We start from the raw sequence: 23,876 nt of genomic DNA, 5'->3' as shown, positions 1-23,876 counted from the left end.
CTGGGTATCTAGATCATCTTAGGCTTCGAGGGCCACGCAGCTGGTCTTGTAAAATGGTTAGCTGGTGAATTGAGGGGCTCGAGGATCATTTGTCAACTCACCTAGTCAAAAGCAGAGTTTCCACTCCAACCTTTTCTCTCGATCTCAACCAAGCATTCAAGTGCATCCTTAACATGTGGACATCCCGTCCCATAACATCGATTCCTCTTTCTACACACGCCATCCTTAATTCTTCTTCCAACATCCCTTTCACACCCCCCTCATTCTTAATGAGCTTATCATCCATATCCAAATACTTCACTCTCTTCTCCACTCTCCTCCTCAAAATCACATTCGGCAGTCCAGGCAATCTTCCACCGATATAATCCCACACACTACTACTCAGACCCAAACTCCAAGAGATATGCAACAACTGCATACGTCTCAATCCCTGTGCATCGGTTCCCGCAGGCGGAGTCTTGATAGTTAAATTTCTAAAACTAATCGCCCTCCTCTCTTCCAATTTCTTCCGATCCGCATCGATTTGCTTGGGAATCCGACATGTCCACGGCACGACACTACTAATCGCAATAACGACCAGTGGCGTAAATTCTCCACAGATCAAAAACACCAGAGCGAAGATAGGAACGCGCTTCACATCGTGACGATTGCGGATCAAGAGTTGGAAATCCGAACGAGATAGCGCATCGCCTTTTACGGCGGAGGAGAGAGAGGATTTGTGTTTCTCATCGATGATGGTTTGGATGGTGCGGGAGGCGATGAAATTGTAGTAGATGTTTTTGACGCCGGTTTTGTAGAATTTGGCATAGGCTTTTCCGAGGGTGAAGGCGTATTTGAAGAAGAATGGTTGGTTGGGTTCGCGGGTGGGGAGATCGAGGGGCGCGGGGAGAGTAGAGGGGGGTCCGTTGACGGTGTTGGCGGGGATTAGATTGGAGGGGAGGGAGGGTGAGAGAGGAGTGCTGGATTGGAAACGCTGGGTTGATGGTAGGGAGCAGAGACGGACGAGGGGTTGATATTGAGGTTTGAGGGGCGAGTGGAAGAGGGATGAAGTGCGCAGACTGCGCATTGTGGTTGTATTCATTGCATTGGTGGGATTGGTAGATATTCAATTCGTATGTTTGAATATAAAGATAAGTTTTGATGTTTGATACCTTGCAGGTGCTAGATAAACTTTCTGCAAAAAAATGGTAAAATCATTCACATCACTCAAGCGCAAGTACGAGTAGTGGCATTCTAATTTTCCGCATTAAAATGTATCGACGTCCCAAGGTCTTCATGGGGTATTTTAGTCGAACAGGGATTAGATTCATGTATTTCATCCCTCTATGTGGTCCGAGCTTCCGCGCGGGCTCGAGGCGGGTCAGAATCGGTATTAGTGTAATAAATCTTCAATGATTGGTCAATTAATCACTTAGTGCTGATGAGTTGGCTATCAGTCCGAAAGGATTCGGATAGTCAGGGACTACAGTAACATATGCCATACTCGATAAAACTCTATTCGCCCGGGATTTCTTGAGTGGGCGGGTAGTTGGGAATAAACATATATAAACGTTCTATCTTGGTTTAGATTTTTAGATACTCATTCATTCTTTGAGGGAACCTTTTGGGAAACTCAAGAGGTGTTGTTCGTTGTCGATATCAATAACCAAATACTGGTATAGGTGTATACCTTCAAAATGTCCTGGCCCTACCGCATCAAATTTCCCACTCCGGAAGAGAAAATCCAAAGTCGTATTCTCCTCGATCGATATGGTCTCTATGCCCAACTTTCCATTTTCATCCCCATCATCCTGTATAATGTCTATCGATTAGCAGTATGGGTTTATTCCGAGCGTCAACGATCGAAAGTCGATTACAACGCCCTTCCTAGTTCTCCTACGTCGAAGAAGAGGAGGACTTCGAGGAGCGCCGAGTGGAAACGAAAGACAAGAAGTGTGGTGTGGTGGTTGGGCGGGGAAGTGGCACCCGGTCGGGGTGAGAGGGGCCAGTGGATTATGGCGGGGGCGTGGGGGGCTTGGTTGGGATTTTTGTGTGTGCATAGGACGGGTGATGGTATGATTATTTATTTGTTTCTGTTGTTGATTGGAGGAGGTGTATTGAGTATACTGTTCTAAGCAAAGTTACTTGGATTGTCTGTATATCGGAATTTGTGGAAGTTCTTCTCTCGAGAGCTTGCAAAGAACAGCAGATATCTCATCTGGGTAGATTTGAGATTGCAAGCGAATCCCCCCCCTTTTTGAACTTACTATTCCATCTCAAGTGGATCGAGTCTCTGGATTATACTCAGCTGTCGAGGTCCTCTCATCGGTGAGACTGTGGTTGGGCTATCTAGGACCTCGAAAATTCATATGTTATATAATTGAACATAATGACTAATGATATATCCAGATTACTTTCATATAACGAAGCGATTTGGTATAGTTGCAGCATCACAATTCCCTGCTCACTATGCACTATCCATGAAATCTTTATATTCACCACTCTCCGTATTATTCGGATCATCGCATGAGCAGCTCAACACCTGGCACCGAATATCCGGTCGAGTCATATGGACTCTTCTTGCTTGCCATGCCAGCTGGTATGTAAATGGTTGGATTCAGATTGGAGTTCTGTACATGAAAGTCACAACACCTATAATCATCTGCGGTATACTCTCTTTCTGGCTCATCAATCTCCTCATTATCACGAGTTTACCAATTGTTCGTCGTTGGTCTTACCGGGTTTTCTTCATCATTCATCTTTTTGTCGCCATTGCCATAATTCCTCTTCTATTCTTCCATGCCACTGCTCTCCGTATTTACATACTCGAAGCATTCGCTCTTTTTATAATCGACCTTGGCATTCGCAAATCCAACACCGTTAAAGCTTTCGCTATCATAAAACCAGTCCCAGAAACTTCACTAGTTGAAGTCACTATCCCAGTTACACCTTCGAAGTTCTCTCAATTTCAATATGCTCCAGGTCAACATGTTTACCTGTCTATTCCTCCATCATCCGTCCCCAAGTCTACAGAGTATAATCGCCATCTCTATGAATTACTCTACAATCCATTCACTGTTGCTTCCGTCTCAGAAACTCCTTCACCACAAATCACTCTTACAATGCGCACTCTCAACGGACCAACTACATCTGCTTTATCTTCTCTTTCTCATCTCAACAAAGCCCATCCACCACTCAACATCGAAGGGCCATATGGAACCTCTCGTAAATTCCCCAATCTAGCCGAGAAATTCGATAGAGTATTGCTCGTAGCCGGTGGCGTCGGCGCTACCTTTACCTTACCCATTTATCGAGCTGTAAAGCGAGAAATGGAGAATGATGGTAGAATAGGTAGTCATGTAAGAATGATCTGGGTTATGCGAGATGCAGCCGAATCATCCTGGGCACTGTCTTCCTCCTCCTCACCTCAAAACGAGAACTCAGAACTCAAAATCGAAAGTAACCCGGGAATAGAATTATACATCACTTCTCCCCGTGCTTCTTCTTCCACATTCGCTTCTTCGCCAGGTGAACCTGGTAGTGTGGAAATGCACAACTTGGCATCTCCATCTACTAATGCGAAGTATTCCAGACCAGATTTGCGCGCGATTGTAGATGGAACCTTTTGTCAAGGATTGGAGGAGAGGGTAGCGGTCCTGGTTTGTGGACCGACGGGTATGGCGAGGGAGTTGAGAGAACATGTAGGGAAGTGGGTCGAAAAGGGTAGGGAGGTGTGGTGGCATGATGAGGGGTTCGGATGGTAGATGGAGGAACTTCGAATTTGGGAATTGAAGAATGTGGGTTTCGATTTGTCACAACTGCTGACTGGGTAGTAAGAGTGTTTGGGTAATCAAGCAGGGTGCAAACTCTGCATGCCTAGTGTCTCGTACCATGTGTTTTCTCTGGAATCAAGGATAGATAAACATGGTTTGTAGATTGAAAGCTGATTATCACAGATTAGATAGAGAGGTCAGATTTAGAGATAGAATCTTCAATTCCACATCATGCAGAGTTTCTTCAAATGACTACTACATTCGAATAGTATCACATTAACAATCACAACACTCTTTATCTAAAAGTAAGTAAATAAAAAGGTTCACTTTTAATCACTGAATGTCATACATTGCCGCTATCAAACATGGGTTCGCGACCCCTTGAAGAATTCTCCGCAACGAGGTGTTTTCTTTTGTGTTTTCAAGACATGTTAAGAATACCACGCATCACACACAGCAATAATGCCATGCTAATTTTCCAACCCACGTTTAACGCCCGTATACCAAACGCAGGATATCAAACCAGGACCCCGCCAGACCTCCAAATGAAACTCCTGTGCTTACCCATACCAGATAAATGAGCTATTCGAACCAACACCCACACAGCAACTAATCAAGCTCCAACTCACTCTGAACAAAGCGCCCAAAAATCTCTCCGCGGCCCTTTTCTCGACGAAGTTGATATTGCACAATTCTGCACCGTCGCTACCCAAAGCTCTTTTCTTGAATGCTTCTTTCGAGAAGTTGAGTTTGCTTTCCGCGCAGTTATCCCCGAAGAGTTATTTCTCAAGACCTTTTCAGAAGAAGGTTTATTTTCCGATGTTTGCATGACTATTTCCCAGAAATCATTCCTTGCACGGGTTTGAGAATCAGTTGGATTTGTAGAATCTTGTGTGGATTTCGCTAATTCCCTCTTTGGGGGATTCTCAGATGGTGTACGAATATCTGCAGGAGCTTGCATGACTGTTGCCCAGAATTCACTCCTTGTAGGTTTCTGAGTGGGTAAGTAGAGCAAAATTTGCCGAAGATTTTATGACTCTCGCCTGATCAGTTAGATCAAGAGCCGCGAACTGTTCTTTACGCTCTGCCAAAGTCTTTGCCATGATATCGTGTTCGATCGCTGCAACACAAAGTCGAGCAATCTTTTTACAAGTCAGGGGCTGACCATTTATCACATCAATGAGCTGCAAATTCCTTTCATCCAGATACCAGTCCCTAAAGTATTGTAATTCCTGTTTCTCTTTCGATATCTGGTGATTTCTGTACTCATCAGCAGATTTATGGCTCAAGACTTACTTTACAGGGTCTGATAAAAGCGCCATGTTGCTGAGATGATAGGGTCGGACTTCTCTCTTCTCTTTGTATACTGATCTGAGTTCGCAACATCTCGTGAAGAGCCGTGTGGAAGAGGGAGACGATTTTTGATTACTGTGTCTTTTGGCTCATTCAGCGTTGGGCTCGTGGTTCGAGTATCTTCAAATAGTTTGGATATTGGCCAATAGTTGAGCTCGGAGGTTCTGAGAAGCAAAGGTGGAGACGGCGTTGTAAGATTGATGACATGATTCAGACTCTGATGATCGAGCGCAGACTGAGTCCCGCAGCACTCGGCAGGAAACGAGGTGTGAATTGGTGATTCCTTTTTACGAGAACTCGCATTGAAGTTTAGGACGGTAAGGATGATTAAGAGTGTTGACAGAATCAAGTTTATTGTGCAATGAAGATACTCCTAAGCATACAAGATTAGATAATTTAATATGGTGTTGAAGAGATCGAGATGGAATATTAAAGGAAAAACGATCACTTGTGTTCTTGAAGGTTACTAACAGCTCCCTCCTCTTTCTATCATTTGCGTATAACCACAACGAAAATCACACTTTCCTCGTCTCTAGAGACGAGACTGCAATTTTGAGAGTACACAGATATTGCCTTTGATCTTGCCTGATCGATGTGCACTGGACGAGGTTTTTGGATTTGGAAACTGGAGCCACACATGGACAAGTGTGATTTTTATCTAGGATTCAACAACTTGGGACGGTAGTACTTGGTCTTGACAATAAATACCTATCTAGGTACGTATACTAAGTAAATTGGAAGTAAGATCGTCGGGCAAAGTTGGATTTCGTGGATTTGTGAGCCAAACAACTTCATGTAAGTCTTAACAAGAGCCCTCTATGATAAAGTCATGTGGACATTTAGACAAGATTATTTTGTCTACACTTGTAGATTTGGTTCACTTCTTTTAATACATAAATTGACATTTAGACCAGCGAGAACATGTTTTGTTGCACAAATTATGGAATTTTCTGTGTCCAGTTACTCGCATTTTGAAGAACCACCTCTGATATGTACAATTTCCCACCTCGCAACAAACAAAAACATGGTTATCTATATGGTGCATCAGCCCTTGCTGCTGCCGCCAATTCCGGCTCCCACTTGTCTCCGTTGGCCAGTAACTGTAAAATGAGTTAGTAAGAGTTGAACCGAACCCGGCGGGTGATTTGAACATAGACATACCTTCTCCTTGTTGTACAATAGCTCTTCTCTCGTCTCAGTGGCGTATTCAGCGTTTGGTGATTCCACGATAGCATCAACTGGACAACTCTCCTGGCAGAAACCGCAATAAATACACTTTGTCATATCGATATCGTATCGAGTCGTTCTGCGACTTCCGTCTTCACGCTCCTCTGCTTCAATCGTAATAGCTTGTGCGGGACAGATCTAAATTATATGAGAATCCGCCACTACTCATGAAAATGGAATAACATACAGCTTCACAAAGCTTGCAAGCAATGCATCGTTCTTCTCCTGAAGGGTATCTTCGTAAAGCGTGCTCGCCTCTGAATCGAGGAGAAATTGGACCCTATATTCTATAAGTATTCGTTGCCACCCATATATATTTTTGAGCTGTATACCTTCTCGAAAGGATAATAAATTGTATATCTACAAGTAGTTAGCCACTGCAATATGGAGGTTGAGAGACTCAATGGCATAACTTACGGAGGTCTGAAGTACTGTTCTAGTACTACGTACATTCCTCGGAACAACTCCGACATGAGGAAGTATTTCCCTGCCTTATCCATCGTACTCTCCTTGCTCTCATTCCATCTCACAGGTTTTGGCAGTCTGAAGCCGGGCGGGGGAGGACCGGCTGGGGTGGCGCCTCGAAATTGAGAAGTCGAGAAAGTCGCTCTAGATGCAACAGGTGTGAATGTGCGAATTGTTGAGGCAGTCAAAGTAGTTAATGGACGACTGCGCGCCACGAGCATAGTTATGGGCTTTGTTGTTGCCATTGTGAAGGGTTGCTCGTGGCAGGATTGTTGGAGATCTGTAACTTGGATATGATATTATTTGAGGGTTGACGGAACTTTACGACTTGATTTCGAAATGACTTTCTGTGATTGGCCAAAAGTTGAAAGCTTCTATTGTACGCCACCACTTCCTTTTATATTTTTGAAACGGTAATATAGATTGAATATAGTCCCCAAGATACAATTTACCATTTCAAACCAAATTTGTACCAATCAAAATTACGCTGCGTAACTCCATCAAACTCGTCGGCGCACCTCTGTCACGTGAATCCGAAATACGCTAAAGCTAAACATTCTGGGAAGCATCTCTATCGTCAAATTCGCATCTACTACTGTATTATCCACAGACGTCACTTCTAATCCTCTCCACACATCAAGATGTTCAGAACCGCCCTTCTCAGATCAGCCCGCAGCGCTGCTAGCAAAGCTGTCCAAAGACCTGCAGCAATTGCTCGTCCTATCAACCAAAGTTCTTTCATCACAAAATCTCAATTCGCCCCATCAGCTTTCCAAGCTGCAAGATGCTACTCCGCAGCCGCCGGTCTCAACAAGGGAGAAGTTGAGGGCAGAATCCTTTCTTTACTGGAAAACTTCGACAAAGTAAGTGTGCTTAATAATGTCGACTGGGAATGTACTAATTTGACCTGTAGGTTTCGGACCCAACGAAGGTATGATATATGATAGGGAAGACGGCCTGAACGCCATGGTTGACATTGAATAGCTTTCTGCAAGCGCACACTTCTCGAACGATCTTGGGTTGGACAGCTTGGACACTGTAGAGGTTGTTATGGCTATTGAGGAGGTTTGTACAAGACATTCACAGTGGGGAACTAAAGACTGATGCGGTCACAGGAATTCAGCATTGAGATCCCAGACAAGGATGCGGATTCTATTCTCAGTGGTATGTCGTCTTGATGGGAACATTCAATAGCGCAATCATCTAACAAATTCCATAGTTGACCAAGCCGTCGAGTATATTCTCCACCAACCAGATGGTGAGTCTCCTACAATATTTCACAAAGGCAAACAGAATCGCTAACATCTTTCACAGCTCATTAGATCATGGAATTGTATAATATGGGGACGGTCAAGATTGAAGTAAGGCAATGGGGGATTCATGGACCAGGAATGAGATTCAAGTGGTGAACGGGCGGCGATACAAGGGAGGGGAAACTTGTACGAGCTTCGATGCGTTCATAGAAGTGATGTGATTCTATGCGCCTTGTAAAAATGTTTAGATCATCTTACTCAACAAACCTCTGTGTTCCTCTCTTAAATTTAAAACATGAAGATACATTAAGTTTGGATATGTTTCAAATTATTCTTTTCACTAAGAACTTTCTCTCCGAACCATCATAATCATCTCCCACTTCCCCGGTCAAAGAAGTGCCTCTATAAAATATTAGCGTCCTCTGATTACGCTATCCCTGTTCATCCACGCACCTCAAAGCTCTACAGAACAATTCAACCTACAAGACACTACAATTGCCCCGCCCACTTTTTTACTATTGATACGAAAAAGAACGAATTCAAGAATCTAGAACTTCGATATCAATTAATTTATCGACAGAAGATAGGATATTCTACTGGCGGAATTGCTTTTGTGAGCGGTAACGCCGCTGTCTCACTGCAAAGAGGACAAAAATCCATCCCCCTTTGCTTAATTCCTACGACATCCCCTACTCATACATCAAATACTACAAGTATAATCGATTTTGCGATACGACCCAATGTCTTCTGGACTCACACGCAGAAGAGGTGGTGGAGGAGGAGCTGGCGATACAGAAAATGGAGAATCGAGTCGTGTTGCATCACCGGCGCCCAAGGCTGGAAATTCTCGCGATACAAGCGGCCCAGAAACATCATATGAGAGCGGAGAGAACGGTCACAAGATTGCCTTTGATCCAAGAGATATTAGCGAAAGTGCAGAGAGAAGCAAACAACCTAAGTTGACGTTAATGGAGGAGGTTTTGTTACTGGGATTGAAGGATAAGCAAGTAGGTGGCTTGATCTGGACAGGTGGTGGTTTGCGCTTCTGCGATTGATACTAATGTTGTTTTATAGGGTTATCTTTCATTCTGGAATGACAACATATCGTATGCGCTTCGGGGATGTATCGTCATTGAGCTAGCATTCAGAGGGAGAGTGAGCATGCAGAAGGATTCCTCGAGGCGGCGATTCCCCTTAGCAGACAGAGTAATTGAGGTTATCGATGACACCTTGACAGGAGAAGTCTTATTGGATGAAGCGCTCAAAATGATGAAAGCGAGTGAGAAGATGAGTGTCAGTTCATGGATCGATTTGATGAGCGGTAAGAAATCGCAATTTCGCACATCTTAAGATCTCAACATTAACACTATCTACTAGGCGAGACATGGAATCTCATGAAAATCGGATATCAATTGAAACAAGTCAGAGAACGTTTGGCTAAAGGATTAGTCGATAAGGGCATTCTGAGAACCGAAAAGAGAAACTTCCTTCTATTCGACATGGCGACACATCCTGTAGCAGACGGTGGAGCAAAGGAGGAAATCAGAAGAAGAGTCCGAAACGTCCTTACACAACGAACTGTTGTACTCCCAGGCAGTCAATTCCTCCCCGAGAACCTCGAATTCAGATATGTGAGAACGATTGCCATGGTATGTGCTGCCTATGCAGCCAACGTATTAGAGAACGCCCTCGCATCACTCGGTCACGAATCCAGAGAACGAGCATTTGCTCAAGTTGATGAGTTACTGGCAGAATATAGCCAATGGCCATTTGGAAAGAGAGCAGGAGGCTCAGCAGGAATAGGTGCAAACTTGGGACAGGTTATTACAGATGTATGTATCACTCTTTATTCACCAGTATCCCTGTCTGTGCACCCCTTCTTAAAATTACATATACTAATACCATGCAAATAGGAAGTAAACAATGGAAAGGATAAAGAACTACAACTTGAAGTCGTTGCCGCATGTTTAAGTGTCTTTACTCGTTTGGATTCTTTGCTATAATTATTTCTCACACATGCAATTCGATCCACGATCTCACACACAAGGCTGAAGTGGGCCGCATCTCGATGACACTTTTATGATGGAGGGAAAATTACAAAATATATCAACACACACGCACAAGGAGATCTTTTGCTATGCCACCGCTACATCACTCATTTTCGTTCAATTGGAAGGGGAGGAGGAGTAGGGGAGTCGGAATATTAGACTCTTTGTCCGTGAAGGAAATGGAGAGAAGAGAAAGGGAAAAGTTCACCTAGTAGTTTCACTCATCTGTTCTTATCTGGGCGGGCGCCAGGAAATGTATTTGCAGATACGGTACGAGGTAAGGGAGGAAAATCAAGATTCAAGAGATGAGGAACTTGGGCATGCATAATCATCGGATTTGCAAATGGATGGGGATTTTCTTGTGAGAGAAAAAGAAAAATCACATCTTACCTTACTTTACCTCACCTTACCTTATGTACCTTTGGAATCTTGTTGTAATAGCAGAATTTAAACAGATTATTAGATTTTTTTATATTTTGGATAAAGATGAAGATGAAAATGAGGATGAGGATGAGGATGTTTGGTGTGAGTGATATGATGATTATGGTTATGGTTCTGCTTCTGAATAGGTATCTTGTGTCTTGTTCTTATATCTTTATGATTCTTAAGGAATACATAGGGGAGAGGGTATAAAAGTTTGCTGGTTTGTTTGTTGGTTGGTTTATTTATTTGTCTACTATTAGTCTACTATTAGTAGATAGGTAGGTGATAAAGCAGTGGTTTGTATATTCTAGATTCGAGATATTTCAATAATAATTCAGTTGTTCACAAAAATTATCTTGTACAAAAATGTTCATTGTAGATGGTATCGTAGAAGACTTCTCTTATGATCAATGTAACAAGTACAATGTCATCATCCATGCATCCATTTTGCTGGATGAGAATGATTCACCTCCTCTCCTGGTCAGTCTACTCCATAGACATGACACTATCACTTTCCTTTCCTATCCTACCCACCAACCACCACATCCTCTATTATAATTTTCCTATCCTCACTCCTAAACACCCAATCAAATCCCTAACAGAACATCATGTCACAATAGCCTTTATTTTTTCTTTCCTCCACCTCCAAAACTACCCTCAAATCCTGGCCTACTCTTCTTCTTTGCACCACCAGCTGGCTTTCCACCCTTTCCGCCCTTCTTTCCCTTTCCACCCTTTCCATCCCTCCTAGCCTTGAGATTCTCTTCTCTCTTCTTTTGTTTCATATGAGTTGCCTTCTTGACACCATCCATCCTGTCACCCCATTCCTTTTCACTCTTCTTCTTCGCGGCCTCCTTTCTCTTAAGGGTTTTCTTCAGTAACGAACTATCGTCCCGAACTTTCTCACCATTTACGCGCTTTTTTGCAATCAACCAACGTTCTTTCTCTTCGATGTCTTGACGTTTCTCGGGATCCATGGCTTCTAGACGAGATTGTTTCTTGGCTGCTGCGGCAAGTGCACTATTGGCATCTTGTGGACCCTTCTTTTTTGGTATGGATTTGAGTGCGGTCAAATCTTCATTGAGACTTTGTCCATCAGCGAATGCGACTCTACCGAAAGCAAAATTGTTTTCGGGTGAGCGAATTAGAGGGCTGAGCAAGCTTCCTGCTGGACTACTTCGTGCTGATACCAAAGCGGCTTCTCGCCTAGCCTCTTCGTCAATCTTGGCTTGGAGTCGGAGTTCTTTTTTGTGGGCTTTGCGTTGCTCTTCCTTTCTGCGACGTTGGTCCATGAGTTCTTGGCGATTGCGAACGGGGGTACCATCGGGATTGTTTGCCTTACGTTGAGCTCGTAGGGCTTCGATGCGAGCTGCTAATCTAGAACGGAGAGCTTCGGAGTCGGCTGGAATGGTAATGTGCTTAGGAGGGGCGGTAGGAGGGATAGTAGAGGATGTAGATGTACCTCCACTGGCATTGTCCTCGTTTGTTGCGGAGAAAGTAGATGAGGGCGGCGATGATTTGGTAGATTCAGGCTCCTCTAGACCTTCAGCTTCGAAATGACCAATTTCTTGATCATGCTCTGGTTCCTCATCGGCTGCAATTTCATGCTCGATTGTCTTTTTGGTAGGGGTCTTGTTAGTGGCAGTGTCCTTGGTCACTTCTTCAGCCACATCATCTTTTGTAGTCGACTCACTAGCAGGAGTGTCTTCGGTTGGTAATTCGACGACTTGTTTGGCAGCTTCCTCCCTCTTTGCCTTTTGTTTAGCTGACTTCTTGGCTGCCTTTGCCTTCTTCTGTTCCTCTTTCTGGTTTCTCTTTTCCAATTTTGCCGCCTCTTCTTCTGGTGTCAAACCTTTCTTGGATGTAGAGTCTTTTGGTGTCGCAGATTTAGATGTCTCTTTTGCGGATTCAGCATCGGTCTTCAGCTTCTTTGCCGGCTTCTCGCTGGCCCTTTTCAATCCTTGTTTTGGTAATTCTTTCTCAATACCCTCGACTTCGGAACCCTCCTCCACATCTTCAGACTCTTCCAATTTTCTCTTCTTTGCTCTTTCATCCATGACATCCTTTGCGGTCTTTGCAGAATCTGGGTCAAGCTTTGCGCGTCTTGCAGCAGCAGCTTGTTGCTTAGTTTGCTTCTTCTTTTTCCATTGATCCTGCATATTGGAAAGACAATCAGCATTGTGGCACTAGCAATTGAAACCAAGATGAATTTTCAACATACACTGGTATCTTCGGCATAGTAGTATTTCGCTGGAATCAAGGATAGCAATCCATCGAATGCCTCTGCATGCTCACGCAGTCTGTCCTGTGAAGAATTGTTAATGGATAAATAGGAAAGGCGGGGAAAAGAAGACAAACTTGAAGAGTGCTCTCTGCCATCTTTTACCAATGACAAATGAATCACAATAGGAATACTGGTGAGACAAAACTTGAATTAAATAAATGACGTATGTTTTGATCCTAATACAATCAAAATAACATAACTATCATAAAAGTTGTTCTGTGTGTGTATGGTACCTAGGTAGGTGTGATTGAAATTGGAGTAAAAAAGTATGAAGCTTTTCTTCTTCTCCCTCTGTACGATAATCCGAGCCAAAATTAATTTTTCGAGATTTCTTAACTCCTAGTGCACGAACTTTTGGTGAATTTTGATTGGTCAGCTCGAGCCAATCAAGGGTCGTTTTTATGGGGCTCTTGGTGAAATATCCATTTTAAGCGGACGAGGCGGGCAAGGTGAGTGGACTCACTCTCTACCTCTACAAGGTACCTAGCACATACTTGTGCCTACCCTCCTAGTAGATAAGTGAAGTCTGAGAAAAATAAGAAAAGTCAAAAATCTCAGCCTCATACATCAGCCTCATACATCAGCCTCACACATTTTGTCGGTACCCGTGGACGCCCGTACCTATCAATCGACATCGTGGCAGTGCAATGCTGCAAGTCAATCTTGTGGTTGGGATTTCTTGGTGACCCGCCAACAGATGATCTGATCAACCGAAAGCAAATCAATTATTTGCTGGGAATCACATAAGGAGTCCAAGAATCAAGGATTTCAATATAGAAGTCTCATCTAGCTATTTATTCTTTTATCTTATTATACCTGGGTAGCCCCAAGCAACATGTGGATCAAGTATATGATGTCGTGGCAATCATTATCACCGCTACATCTTTGATAACTTTCTCAATCTTTATAAGTTTCTGCGATTCCTTGTTGCACCAACCAGCTCCTTTTTCATCCCATCAGCATATCGGCCTCCCTTATTCGCCATATGAGACCCCAGTTCCAGATACCCACCACCTTTCCCTGACATATCTGGGGTACATTTTCTGCTGCCCAATATCATAGTGATATCGCAAAAAGCTTGATAAATCGAAACCCTACCAAACAAAATTCTCTTCCAAGCAGGCTGAGCTTTTTCAATCCGCTTCTTGTCAATAATCCCCAGGTTTGATCTGCCGCATTTGTTGCTTTGCCTTCCTGTGTGTGATTCACTTCAGAGGAACGAGAGAGTAAAAAGAAAGAGCCCCCTTTCTCTTTTTTTCCAGTTCAGCCTCATCGTATACCTCAATCCGCCGGCGAAATATGTCTCCGCAAGATTTCGTTGAAGCAAACTCGCTTTCTGGTCTGATCCAGCTTGCTGGAAACCCTCCGAAGTATCCACGAAATCCAACCGAGCAGAAAAGGGCCAATCTAGTTCTCTATATCGCTAGAGTACCTGGTAGCAATGGTGCGTTTGCGTGCATATAGGGCGTTGATCGTCATAGCTGACTATGTTTTCTAGATATCATCCTTACAACCTTGAAACCACAACTCAAGAATGTCACATCCGAAGATGTCGCAAATTCTTTGTACTACTTACATCTAAACTCGGATGAGGATGCCCAACTCTTACCCGAAGAGCAGCCGATTCCCTCCCGGGCACTGTCTAAAAAGACTTTACCCCGCAAGCCTCTACCCGATGGCTCTAGGGCCCAGTCTTTGGATATCGATAGGCAAAGTGTATTAAACTTGGAGCGCCTACAGCACCAAGCACCTGCGCTAGATATCCAGAAGGATGATACTTCGGGATACGATGAAATCTTGTCCCCGCGTGACAAAATTGCCAATACGCCAATGGTAGCAGAAGCAGGTATTGCTCGGCGGGTTGTAGGTCAGCATCCTTCTATGGCGCGGTCAAATACCGTCAACAGAAAGCCTATGACAAAAATAGTCCCTCAGAATTCGATGTTCACTCCAGAGTCTTCTCAGACTGGCAGTCCTATTCACAATGATCTGGAGACATCACACCGGCCTCAAAGTAGCCATACGATGTTTGAAAGACCCAAACCAGTTGATGATTCTGCAAAGGCGTTTTCGATAACTATCATTCGACGAGATCCAACCTCGGGCGGCCAATGGAATGTCGGCATAGTTGAAGGGAAATCAAATCCTCCCACTGTAGGGATGACGGCAACTAAAAAACCTTACTATGACATTTCTGTACATATCACAACGCCAGGCTATACCTATTTTCGCAATCATACTCACCCAATAGGCAATAACAAGCTCGGTGGTACAGCTCGAGCTCGGGAGTCACAAGGAGCTAGATTCCAACCCTCCGGAAATGAAGTCCCCACATCAGTGACGCAAAAGGCTGGGGTCTCCGGATCTGGGTTTCACAGTCAAATATCGATGGAATGGGCTAGTTCATGGAATCAAACTTTTAAACAACACAGAAGGGCAATATCTGATTTCTCGACAAATCACAGCAGAAACAACAGCGGTAGCTCGGAAGGTCCGCAGGAATCTGATCCAGAAAATCGGTCCGCGGATGGGACCGAAAATTCTCGCGCCAAGGGTTACACATTCTTAAGTCCTTGGGGAGGTACCTGCACTTTCTCCACTGGTGGCGCTGGCCGGTCCTTACGTTGTCTACACAAGCTACCAGCCCCAGTCTCCGCAGATTCCACTGCCTCTTCGTCAAGCTCTGTAACTGTGAGCGAACTTCGCTTCAATTTACCAAGTTCAGATTTATTCGATAGAGAGAAGATGGACTTGGCTGCAGCTCAAGTCAAGAGTGGGTCGACTAAACTCACACGAAAACTAGGAAGTTTCCGTAAAAGACTATCTAAGCCTAGCCCTCACCATCCATCTGAAACTCAGCCGCACCAAACGTCTCATGCTATCCCATACGCAAGTGACGGGACAGATCTTTCCCATCTGCCACCTAGACCTTCCTCAATTAGCTCGTCATTTGAAGAAGACTCTCCGCCCTTGACACAAAGATTAAATAACTTCTTAGACGAGCTGACAATCTCGAACGATAATGACGATCGGCTAGACCTTAGTATTGGACAGGAAAAAGCCGGTGGTGGGAACAGAGGCAAACGTGCAAAACTTGGGAAACTTATCATCCATGACGAGGGATTGAAGATGTTAGATCTGATTATAGCGGCTAACATTGGCGTTTGGTGGACCGTTTGGAATCCAAACTAGGCTCATATTTGGAATGTGTACTTCTTCCGCATTTCTGGCACGCATGATACTTGAAAGGGGACCAGGAAGGTCCGCATAATCTTTGAATATCCAGCTATATGATCTACGAAAATTTCACCTTACCAAATTTCGGTGGCGAATTGGCGCCAATATTTATGGAATCAAATACCTATTTGGAGTTATTTTAGTGTGGCGCATTCATCGGAGGATTATGTCAATGAAGCATCACACGCTCTACAAATCATCAGCCGCGTAGATATGTCTATTTTCTCCTTCGTTCTGTGCTTTAGTGTTTCCCCTAGCCACTATCTATGATGTACAATTTCAGCTTAATTTCACGGGGACCTATGAGGACTCCGACGATCCATCGTTGTTGCTTGTTGACTTTTTCTATTCAAGTATATGCAATCTCGCAACGTGGCAAAAGTAACTTTATCTAAAGTTCGGTATTGATGTAGTACATCATCACATGGAAACTGTTTGATTTGGCCTTTCCCTACGCATCGATCTCTCTTGGCCAATTGCAGGTTGCTTTTACACTTGCTTTTACACAAGACCACGTTCCGCTATGATAGTCCTTTCGTTTTCTATGCAAGAAACGACCTCATTTTAATGATTCACATGAAAAATCAGGATGGGAATACTCAGTTACGAAAAGAGACGGTATAACAGGCAACAAGGACGATTGGCGTTTTTCTAGTGACATGAAAGCTCTTTCCTCCGTAGTCTGAATACACAATGCCATCTCCTTTGTCCCATCTCGCTTGATTGTGAAGAAAACCGCACCTCCTTTCAATATTTCGGCCTCTTGGCGGTCCCTTGGACTGTTTACTGGGGGCGACAGCTCTTGCCTCGACTTTCCAGTGTCACTTTGATGAGGAGAATTCCCGTATATAAAGTCTCACACTTCTTCCCCTCTGCTTCTCATTTTTTCATCAACTCATCAACTCACATTTGCTTGACTTTGCTGAATAACCTCGCTTCGTACAAACACCCTAGCTCATTCCATTTGCTTTTGGATCAATCACTCAAGTCAATAAACTCTTCCCTACAATCAAAATGCGTTTCACTATCGCTACTGTTGTTCTCTCTTTGGCCGCCATGGTCGTTGCTATTCCCACTACGGAATCAACAATCTTTGCTCGTGGTGGAGGTCAAACCTGTGCTCAAGGTCAAACTCTCTCATGTTGTCAATCTGTTACTAGTGGAGGTGATGGCATTCTAGGCAATCTATTGGGATTGAACTGTAAGTTATATTTCATTAGCCCGTTAATATTCACCAATCTACAAGTACTGTCTCGTCCGGTCCAGAAGTCCTTGCTAATGACAATAATAGGCGCTGAAATCCCAATCCCGATCCTTGGTGTCGTGCTTGGAGGCAAATGTAACTCCGCACCAGTCTGCTGTAATTTGAACGGCGGCAACACCAGCGTAAGTCTTCTCTATTCTTCATTAAATTTCTTCATCTTACATGGCTAGCCCGATTGCGATGACGATTCTAACAGTGGTGGTACACAGGGTGGAATCAATGTTCTCACCAACAGTTGCGTTGCCATTCCAATCGTTCTTTAAATGGTCAAAAGCCTCGAATCCTCCACGAAAAGGAGCATTACTGATCAATCGATCATCACCCGTTTCCTTATCTCCCATCTACCCGTCATCTCAGCAACAAGAAATATATCTTTTGACTTCTTCGACCTAAATCAGCAATATACACTTCGAAGCGTTAAGCATGGAATCCAACCCGGTGGCCGTCTTCACGTATATGTTTGTTCTCTTTCGGCACTAGGACTCAGTATTGACTTTGCGAGTGTGTGATTCTCTCTTCCTTTTCAGATGATGTCTCAATTCAACATGGGACACTTCTCTTTATTCTCTCCTCGTGCATGGAATCTCGTTTATACATGGATATTGATATGGTTGTTCAAATGGTTCGGTTTGGAAGAGTTACATATTGCCAGGCAGTTACTTTTTACTTCTAACCTGAGAGATATCATTAGTATGTATGTGTGCAATACCGAGACTTTTCACGATACTGCCACTTTTACTTTGGTGAATACATGTGATTCTTGCTGGTGACGCAAATTTGTTTTATATTGCATTGGTGCGTAAAGCAGGTCATCTGTACCATGTCTCATCGGGTGTACGACTCGGTTATCGAGGTATCTTACTTTGAGGCTGGATGGGGTATGTGATACGGCAGGAAATAACTTGCTCATGATTTTATGCGCACGCCACGGAGATACACAACATCTATTTCGCTGTGTATTTTGGGAACAGATGTTTGGGGAGTTGAGATGTGGAGATGGGAGGGGTAGAGTGGATGTATGGGGTATGGGGTATTTAAAGAAATAGCTAAAAGGTCCAGTTTGAGTTTGAAGAAGACGATATGGTTTTTGTGTATTAGGAACAAACTACAATTCAAAGATACATTGTTAGGGTGGGGTTGTATTTTGTATTTGTATTTGTGAGAGGAAAGGGAAATGAAGATGAGGGGTGTTTATTTATGGAATTGTGGTAGTATGTACCTATGTATCTTTTTGATAGTGGTAGTGGTAATGGTAGTAGTGGTGTAAATAGTGGCGTGATCATTGTGTTCACTAATGTGATGTGATGAATTGTAATGGGGGCTAAATTTTTGATGGGTGAGTATTTATTTATTTATCTATCTATCTATCTAGTAACTAATTGACTTTTCTGATTCAGATTCAGTTCATAGTGGCGAAGAAGTGATATGGTTGTTTTGGGGCTGTGGAAGGAGTAGAGAGGAGGAGGAGGAGGAGGATTAGAAGGAGAACGAGGGAAAGCTAAGCTTTGCAGGGAATAGAATCGATGGATATTTGTAAATTGCATAGTACTTATCTGATATATAACTTCCTACGTATAATATAGTTGAGACTTGGAAGGAACAAGTCTGAAACTTCGATGTGAGGGATATGTGATTGTGTTGTTTATTTGTTTGTTATTTTATGTACCGAGTGTGAGTTTGTGGTGGGGTTTGGAGGGTTGTGATATGCTGTTTTGAACTTGGAGGATTTCTTGAGGCTGATTTGGATGTCGATGATCGAGCTTCTTATGTTCCTGAGGTGTGCGAGGGGAGTTTGTGTCTGATTTGATGGTATGTGTGACGAGGGGTGTTTGACTAGGTAGGTAGATATATGGTAGGTAGGTATACAAGTAGATGCAACATTAGAGGGCTTTTGACTCTCGACTTTTGACACTTATTTTTGTCTCTGTAAGATGCATGGGTGAAAAATGAAGCAGTCAGTAATTTTAGGAGGCGAGAGGAGTTGAAGATCAAAATCTTATAAAGTGTTCTATATACTATAGTCGCTTCTGTCTATCATTATCATACCAAAACGCCCGCTTGAGGAAATACTACAAAGGAGCTTAATTCCCTCCGTCCGATTTTGTCGTCGAATTCCCACACAAAATTAATGATAACAAAAAGGTGCTCCAATCCATACATCAAAAATCATGCCGGCATCCATCCCAGTCCAATCTCCCTATACACCCAACTTCCCTCTCCTAATGACTTATATACTGAAACACCGCACTAACATCCTCGTCTCCACACTCCTGTCTTAACAACAGATCCTGTATTGTTCCCAACCCTGCATTAACAAAATGATTCCATGTACTCGTATCACCATACATCATCGCCTGGGCCTTCAAAAACTGTTTTCCATCCGGCTTGCAACGTTTACATTTGAACGTATCATGAGTATCACTCGTCGTGTCTTTCCTATATTGAAACAATTCTCTCAAAGAATCTAAACTAAAATGTCTTTCGACATCTTCCGCAGAATCAACAACACAGGATGATAGCGATTGTTTATGGGATTGACGTTGGAAGATCTTTTCTTCGATGGTACCAGTGGCGATAAAGCGATATACGAAACAATCTTTCTTTTGACCATCACGCCATACTCTAGCGAGAGCTTGTTGATCAGCAGCTGGGTTCCAATCGGGATCGAAAAGAACAAGTCGATTGGCTCCAATGAGATTGAGACCGCATCCTCCAGCTTTACTACTCAGCAAAAAAACAAATTCCTGGCCATTCGGATCGTTGAATTTGTCGACTAGCTTTTGACGCTTCGTTACATTCATGGTACCGTCGAGACGTAAAGACCCATAGCCACGGCTTCGACATAGTTTATCGAACATGTCAAGGGTTTGTGTGTAATTGGAGATTAGCACGATTTTATCATTGGTATCCTGACGGATGCGTGCGAGCATGCGGTCGAGAACTTGCATTTTTCCTGAATACCAAGGTTTGATATCACGATCGCGACCGCGACCATCTTTTGGAACGTAGTCTTCGGGCCAGTATTGTTCGCAGCCGGGAAGATCTTCCGAAAGATTTAAAAGGTCAGGATGATTGCAGAGTTTCTTGAGCATGCCGATAGCTTTGAGAGGCTGACTTCCTTTTCCTCTCAAAAGAGCTTTAATGTCTGGACTAGTGATAAAATGATTGTATAGATCGAGCTGAAAGGGTGCGAGACCGCAAAAGACGACGTGCTCATATTTGACAGGCAAATATTTGGAAAGAATGTCGTTTGTTCGGCGAATGATAAATTTGTTGACGACGTTGAGAAGTTCTTTGATGCATTCGTCTCCCTTTTGTCGATCTTTATCGCTACCAGCTGCATCTCGACCACGTTGAATTGGCAATTCATATTTCTTACGGAATTCCATTCGAGTGCCCAAAAGACCTGGATTGGCGAAGCTGACCAAGGAGAAATATTCTGTTAAATCATTCTGAATTGGTGTTCCAGATAGAATAACTCTCCTTGTAACATTGAGGCTGTTCAATGCCACAAATGTCTGACTGTCTCCATTCTTCAAACGATGACCTTCATCACATAGCATCAGTCCAATTTGAGTGTGTTTAAGCTCATCAACATAAAGTCGTAAAGTCTCATAAGAAACAATAATAACAGGTCTTGTAATGGATCGACCACTAGCTATAGCCCACTGTCGTAATTGCTGGATAAGTTCCTCCTTTGAAGCTTTGCCATCGATTGCAAATGGCTGAATGGCATCCGGACCTAGCCACTTGACTAATTCATTTGCCCAGTTCTTGACTAAACTCGATGGACAGGCAATGATCGCCTTGTTGATAGTAGGCTTCCCAGCATCAGTAGATTGCTTCAACATTGTCCACATAAGAGTAATGCATTGTAGAGTCTTTCCCAGACCCATCTCGTCTGCCATGATACATCCATTCGCCCTATCGTCCACCATACCAGTAACGCATCTGTACATGAACTTAACACCTTCAATTTGATGAGGTCGCAAAACTTTCGCGAGTCGAGGATCTATCACAACAGGAACCTTAGGTCGTTCACCTTCCACAACTTTTTTTATTCCTAATATTTCCGCAAGACTTTTATGTGCCAATGGGGCGTCCAGCTTCAGTACCGGTTTCTCGGGTTCACCGTCCTTCTTCTCGGTCTCATTCTTGGCCTCTTCTTCCTCTTTCTTGGCTTGTTCTATACTCCTCGGCTTCTCATCAATCGTAGGGTCATAGAGAACAATCGCAAACTCGCCACTAGGGTCATGTAAAGGTTTCGCAACAAACACCGCTCCCTGCCTCAGTCCAAGTGTTGGCGGCGGTCGATTAGGATTATATCCTCCCCCATCTTTATTTATCAATGGTACCGAAAATCGTTTCCTAAACATAGTATCCTTATCCTTAACTTGGAAAACAGGAAACTTATTCGATTCTCTATTCGCAAGAGCTAATCGATCCTCATTTGTCCAAGGTTTATCTCCATCTTCCGCTTCGCCATCTGCACCTCCATAATCAACCTTTCGCCGCTTTCGAGCGGGCTTTACGGAGGCTCGGGTTATTGTCGCTGAACCAGGACATCGGAATGGTTTTACTAATTTGTCGACGGATTGAGGAGTTCCACCATATAGTCGTCCTCTCTGCGTCGAAGGAGGAGCATTCTCCTTATCTTCGCCCGATGTAATATGAAAAGGTTGTTTGAGCCTATCCTTTGATTGAGGAGTGCCCGCAAGTCCAATCCTCTTTTTCCCCGCGGGGGGGATTGGGGTTCGTGCCTCTGTTTGCGCGTCAACAGTATCGTTTTCACTCGGTGGCGTTATCATTATGCCGTCGATTAAACAGACCCTGTGTCCTGAACGCGCTACTGTGACAGTTCTAAACAACCAAAATCGTTGCTTTTTTAATCAAATTGTGGTCGCGGTTTTGCAATTTGATGTTACCAGATTTCTTGATGTGGTGTGGCGATGGAGAGAGAGGGTTGAATGTTGGACGCGTTTAAACTTCGCGAAATCACGTGACTGTACACAAACACAGCACTAGTGTATTAGTTCCTTCCGTATTATCCGTTCGGATTTCAATCGCTGTGCTGAGTCCACGACCTTTTCCCGACTTCCATTATTGTTCTCAATTGCAAAGTAATGTTTCATAAATATCTCACAGCTAAATTTGATTCTAGCATGGTCAAAGAAATCACTGATTGGTAGTTTCCTCTCAACAGTCGCCACCTGTGATTCTCCTTTGCCCCTTTCAAACCCTTTGCTTTCCTTAATTTGGCACTGCATCCATTACCTTGAGAAGATTTGTAAGAATTCCAGAGACAGTTCACATCGCATCTATCATGGCCCGGTAACTGCTTTGCTGGTTGAAAGTTCTTTACACATAACAAAGAAAGTGCATCATTGAGGGGCTGACTGTTGTATGATTACAATGCTATTCATTGAAAGCCAATACTCGTTGCACACTATTGTCATCTCCAATCTGACATTTGTGACATATCTTGGTCACTTTCGTGGTGTTGGATAATTTACAGTAATGAACTACAAAAGACTCAAAATTACGATTGCAATTCTAATGCGGGACCCTTCCTCCTATCCAATGGGGTGAAATAAATGTATTTTGTATTTTCGAACTTTTATTTGCTCATCTATCTCTTTCCTGTGACAACTTGGATGATGTTCAACATCCAATCCTCGCACAGACTGACATGAAAGTACCTCAAGGACTGTTTGGAATGCTAGCTCGAGATTTGAAAGTTCTATTCAACTCGTCCATTCCGGCAATGGTGTGTCTCTTCCCTAGTTATCCCTATGTGTACGTGTTGGAAGATAGTAGTAAAATGAATTATGGTGTAGAGTCTTGAAATTTTTTGCAGCCCTTTTCCCCTTCTGTCAATCGTCTTTGAATGTGTAAGTCTTTGGAAAACTCTCCACTGCCAAAATTAAGAATAGATATTGTGACGAAGAGATCGTGATTAAATCATTCGTCGTGGAAAGTCCAAATGTGTCTGCGATCTGAAAGAGACTTCCCATGATTATAAGATTGATAGGAGGAGCTCTAGTATTTCTGATCAACCATCGAAGAAACACATCTTACAATAGGTACAAAAACACCAAATACTAGAAGCCGGGTTGCTGCCTTATAGGCAGTATCTTCATTGCCCGTTTGAAAAGCACTGCGGAAGCTTAATGATGCATACGATACGAATTCCTTCGGCGAGAAAAACGTTTCTGCGATTTGTTAGCAAGACCTCAGCCAAATCAAAATCATGAGCCTAACGAGATCACGCCGCAGACTCAAATATCTGAAAGAAATCTTCAGAGAAAGACTGGCTTTGGGAACTCTCATTTCTTGATATAACCCACTCCCAGAACAACGATGCAGTAAAAAAAAAACCTCCGCGCATATGAATTGTGGGCGAGCTGGCGTACGCGCTGATCTAGAGCCCTTGTGCAAATACAAAGAAGGAACCCCTTGTAACCCCACCTCCCCCTTTCAAAGACTTATAGTTGTCCCAATATACATCATACAACCTCTCTCATACTCTCATACATTACTATATATTATTACCCTGTTACCGAATGAGTT

The 23,876-nt window shown here is 43.4% G+C and overlaps 9 protein-coding genes across 9 annotated transcripts; 5 read left to right on the top strand and 4 right to left on the bottom strand.

Annotated features, from left to right (window-relative positions):
• Positions 1–8: 8 nt before the first annotated feature.
• Positions 9–1,066, bottom strand: EAE98_011950 (uncharacterized protein; the record flags this gene model as incomplete). Its single annotated transcript, XM_038959574.1, has 2 exons — positions 9–45; positions 102–1,066. The coding sequence occupies 2 exons, from the start codon at positions 1,064–1,066 to the stop codon at positions 9–11; spliced, it is 1,002 nt and encodes a 333-aa protein (XP_038804113.1).
• Positions 1,067–1,676: 610 nt separating this feature from the next.
• Positions 1,677–4,031, top strand: EAE98_011949 (uncharacterized protein; the record flags this gene model as incomplete). The annotated part of the gene is made up of 2 exons (XM_038959573.1): positions 1,677–2,052; positions 2,389–4,031. 2 exons carry the CDS (start codon positions 1,677–1,679, stop codon positions 3,741–3,743), a joined length of 1,731 nt encoding a protein of 576 aa, XP_038804112.1. The 3' UTR covers positions 3,744–4,031.
• A 2,102-nt stretch (positions 4,032–6,133) lies between these two features.
• EAE98_011948 (uncharacterized protein) lies at positions 6,134–7,042 on the bottom strand (the record flags this gene model as incomplete). The annotated part of the gene is made up of 5 exons (XM_038959572.1): positions 6,134–6,205; positions 6,267–6,470; positions 6,520–6,612; positions 6,665–6,692; positions 6,750–7,042. The coding sequence occupies 5 exons, from the start codon at positions 7,040–7,042 to the stop codon at positions 6,134–6,136; spliced, it is 690 nt and encodes a 229-aa protein (XP_038804111.1).
• Positions 7,043–7,438: 396 nt separating this feature from the next.
• On the top strand, positions 7,439–8,119 carry EAE98_011947 (uncharacterized protein; the record flags this gene model as incomplete). The annotated part of the gene is made up of 6 exons (XM_038959571.1): positions 7,439–7,660; positions 7,711–7,728; positions 7,782–7,862; positions 7,913–7,961; positions 8,017–8,055; positions 8,112–8,119. 6 exons carry the CDS (start codon positions 7,439–7,441, stop codon positions 8,117–8,119), a joined length of 417 nt encoding a protein of 138 aa, XP_038804110.1.
• Positions 8,120–8,790: 671 nt separating this feature from the next.
• Positions 8,791–10,053, top strand: EAE98_011946 (uncharacterized protein; the record flags this gene model as incomplete). The annotated part of the gene is made up of 4 exons (XM_038959570.1): positions 8,791–9,057; positions 9,125–9,371; positions 9,428–9,882; positions 9,964–10,053. 4 exons carry the CDS (start codon positions 8,791–8,793, stop codon positions 10,051–10,053), a joined length of 1,059 nt encoding a protein of 352 aa, XP_038804109.1.
• A 1,091-nt stretch (positions 10,054–11,144) lies between these two features.
• Positions 11,145–12,900, bottom strand: EAE98_011945 (uncharacterized protein; the record flags this gene model as incomplete). The annotated part of the gene is made up of 3 exons (XM_038959569.1): positions 11,145–12,674; positions 12,743–12,826; positions 12,880–12,900. The coding sequence occupies 3 exons, from the start codon at positions 12,898–12,900 to the stop codon at positions 11,145–11,147; spliced, it is 1,635 nt and encodes a 544-aa protein (XP_038804108.1).
• Positions 12,901–13,354: 454 nt separating this feature from the next.
• EAE98_011944 (uncharacterized protein) lies at positions 13,355–15,997 on the top strand (the record flags this gene model as incomplete). The annotated part of the gene is made up of 2 exons (XM_038959568.1): positions 13,355–14,249; positions 14,304–15,997. Exons 1-2 carry the CDS (start codon positions 14,105–14,107, stop codon positions 15,995–15,997), a joined length of 1,839 nt encoding a protein of 612 aa, XP_038804107.1. The 5' UTR covers positions 13,355–14,104.
• A 1,059-nt stretch (positions 15,998–17,056) lies between these two features.
• EAE98_011943 (uncharacterized protein) lies at positions 17,057–17,989 on the top strand (the record flags this gene model as incomplete). The annotated part of the gene is made up of 3 exons (XM_038959567.1): positions 17,057–17,243; positions 17,334–17,428; positions 17,516–17,989. 3 exons carry the CDS (start codon positions 17,057–17,059, stop codon positions 17,567–17,569), a joined length of 336 nt encoding a protein of 111 aa, XP_038804106.1. The 3' UTR covers positions 17,570–17,989.
• A 1,536-nt stretch (positions 17,990–19,525) lies between these two features.
• On the bottom strand, positions 19,526–22,114 carry EAE98_011942 (uncharacterized protein; the record flags this gene model as incomplete). The annotated part of the gene is made up of 1 exon (XM_038959566.1): positions 19,526–22,114. The coding sequence occupies one exon, from the start codon at positions 22,112–22,114 to the stop codon at positions 19,526–19,528; it is 2,589 nt and encodes an 862-aa protein (XP_038804105.1).
• Positions 22,115–23,876: the final 1,762 nt, after the last annotated feature.

The sequence above is a fragment of the Botrytis deweyae genome, assembly GCF_014898535.1.
Source record: "Botrytis deweyae strain B1 chromosome Unknown BDEW_055, whole genome shotgun sequence".
NCBI lineage: Eukaryota > Fungi > Ascomycota > Leotiomycetes > Helotiales > Sclerotiniaceae > Botrytis > Botrytis deweyae.
Note: the sequence above shows the minus strand (reverse complement) of the source record. Positions and strands in the feature narration are given on the sequence as shown.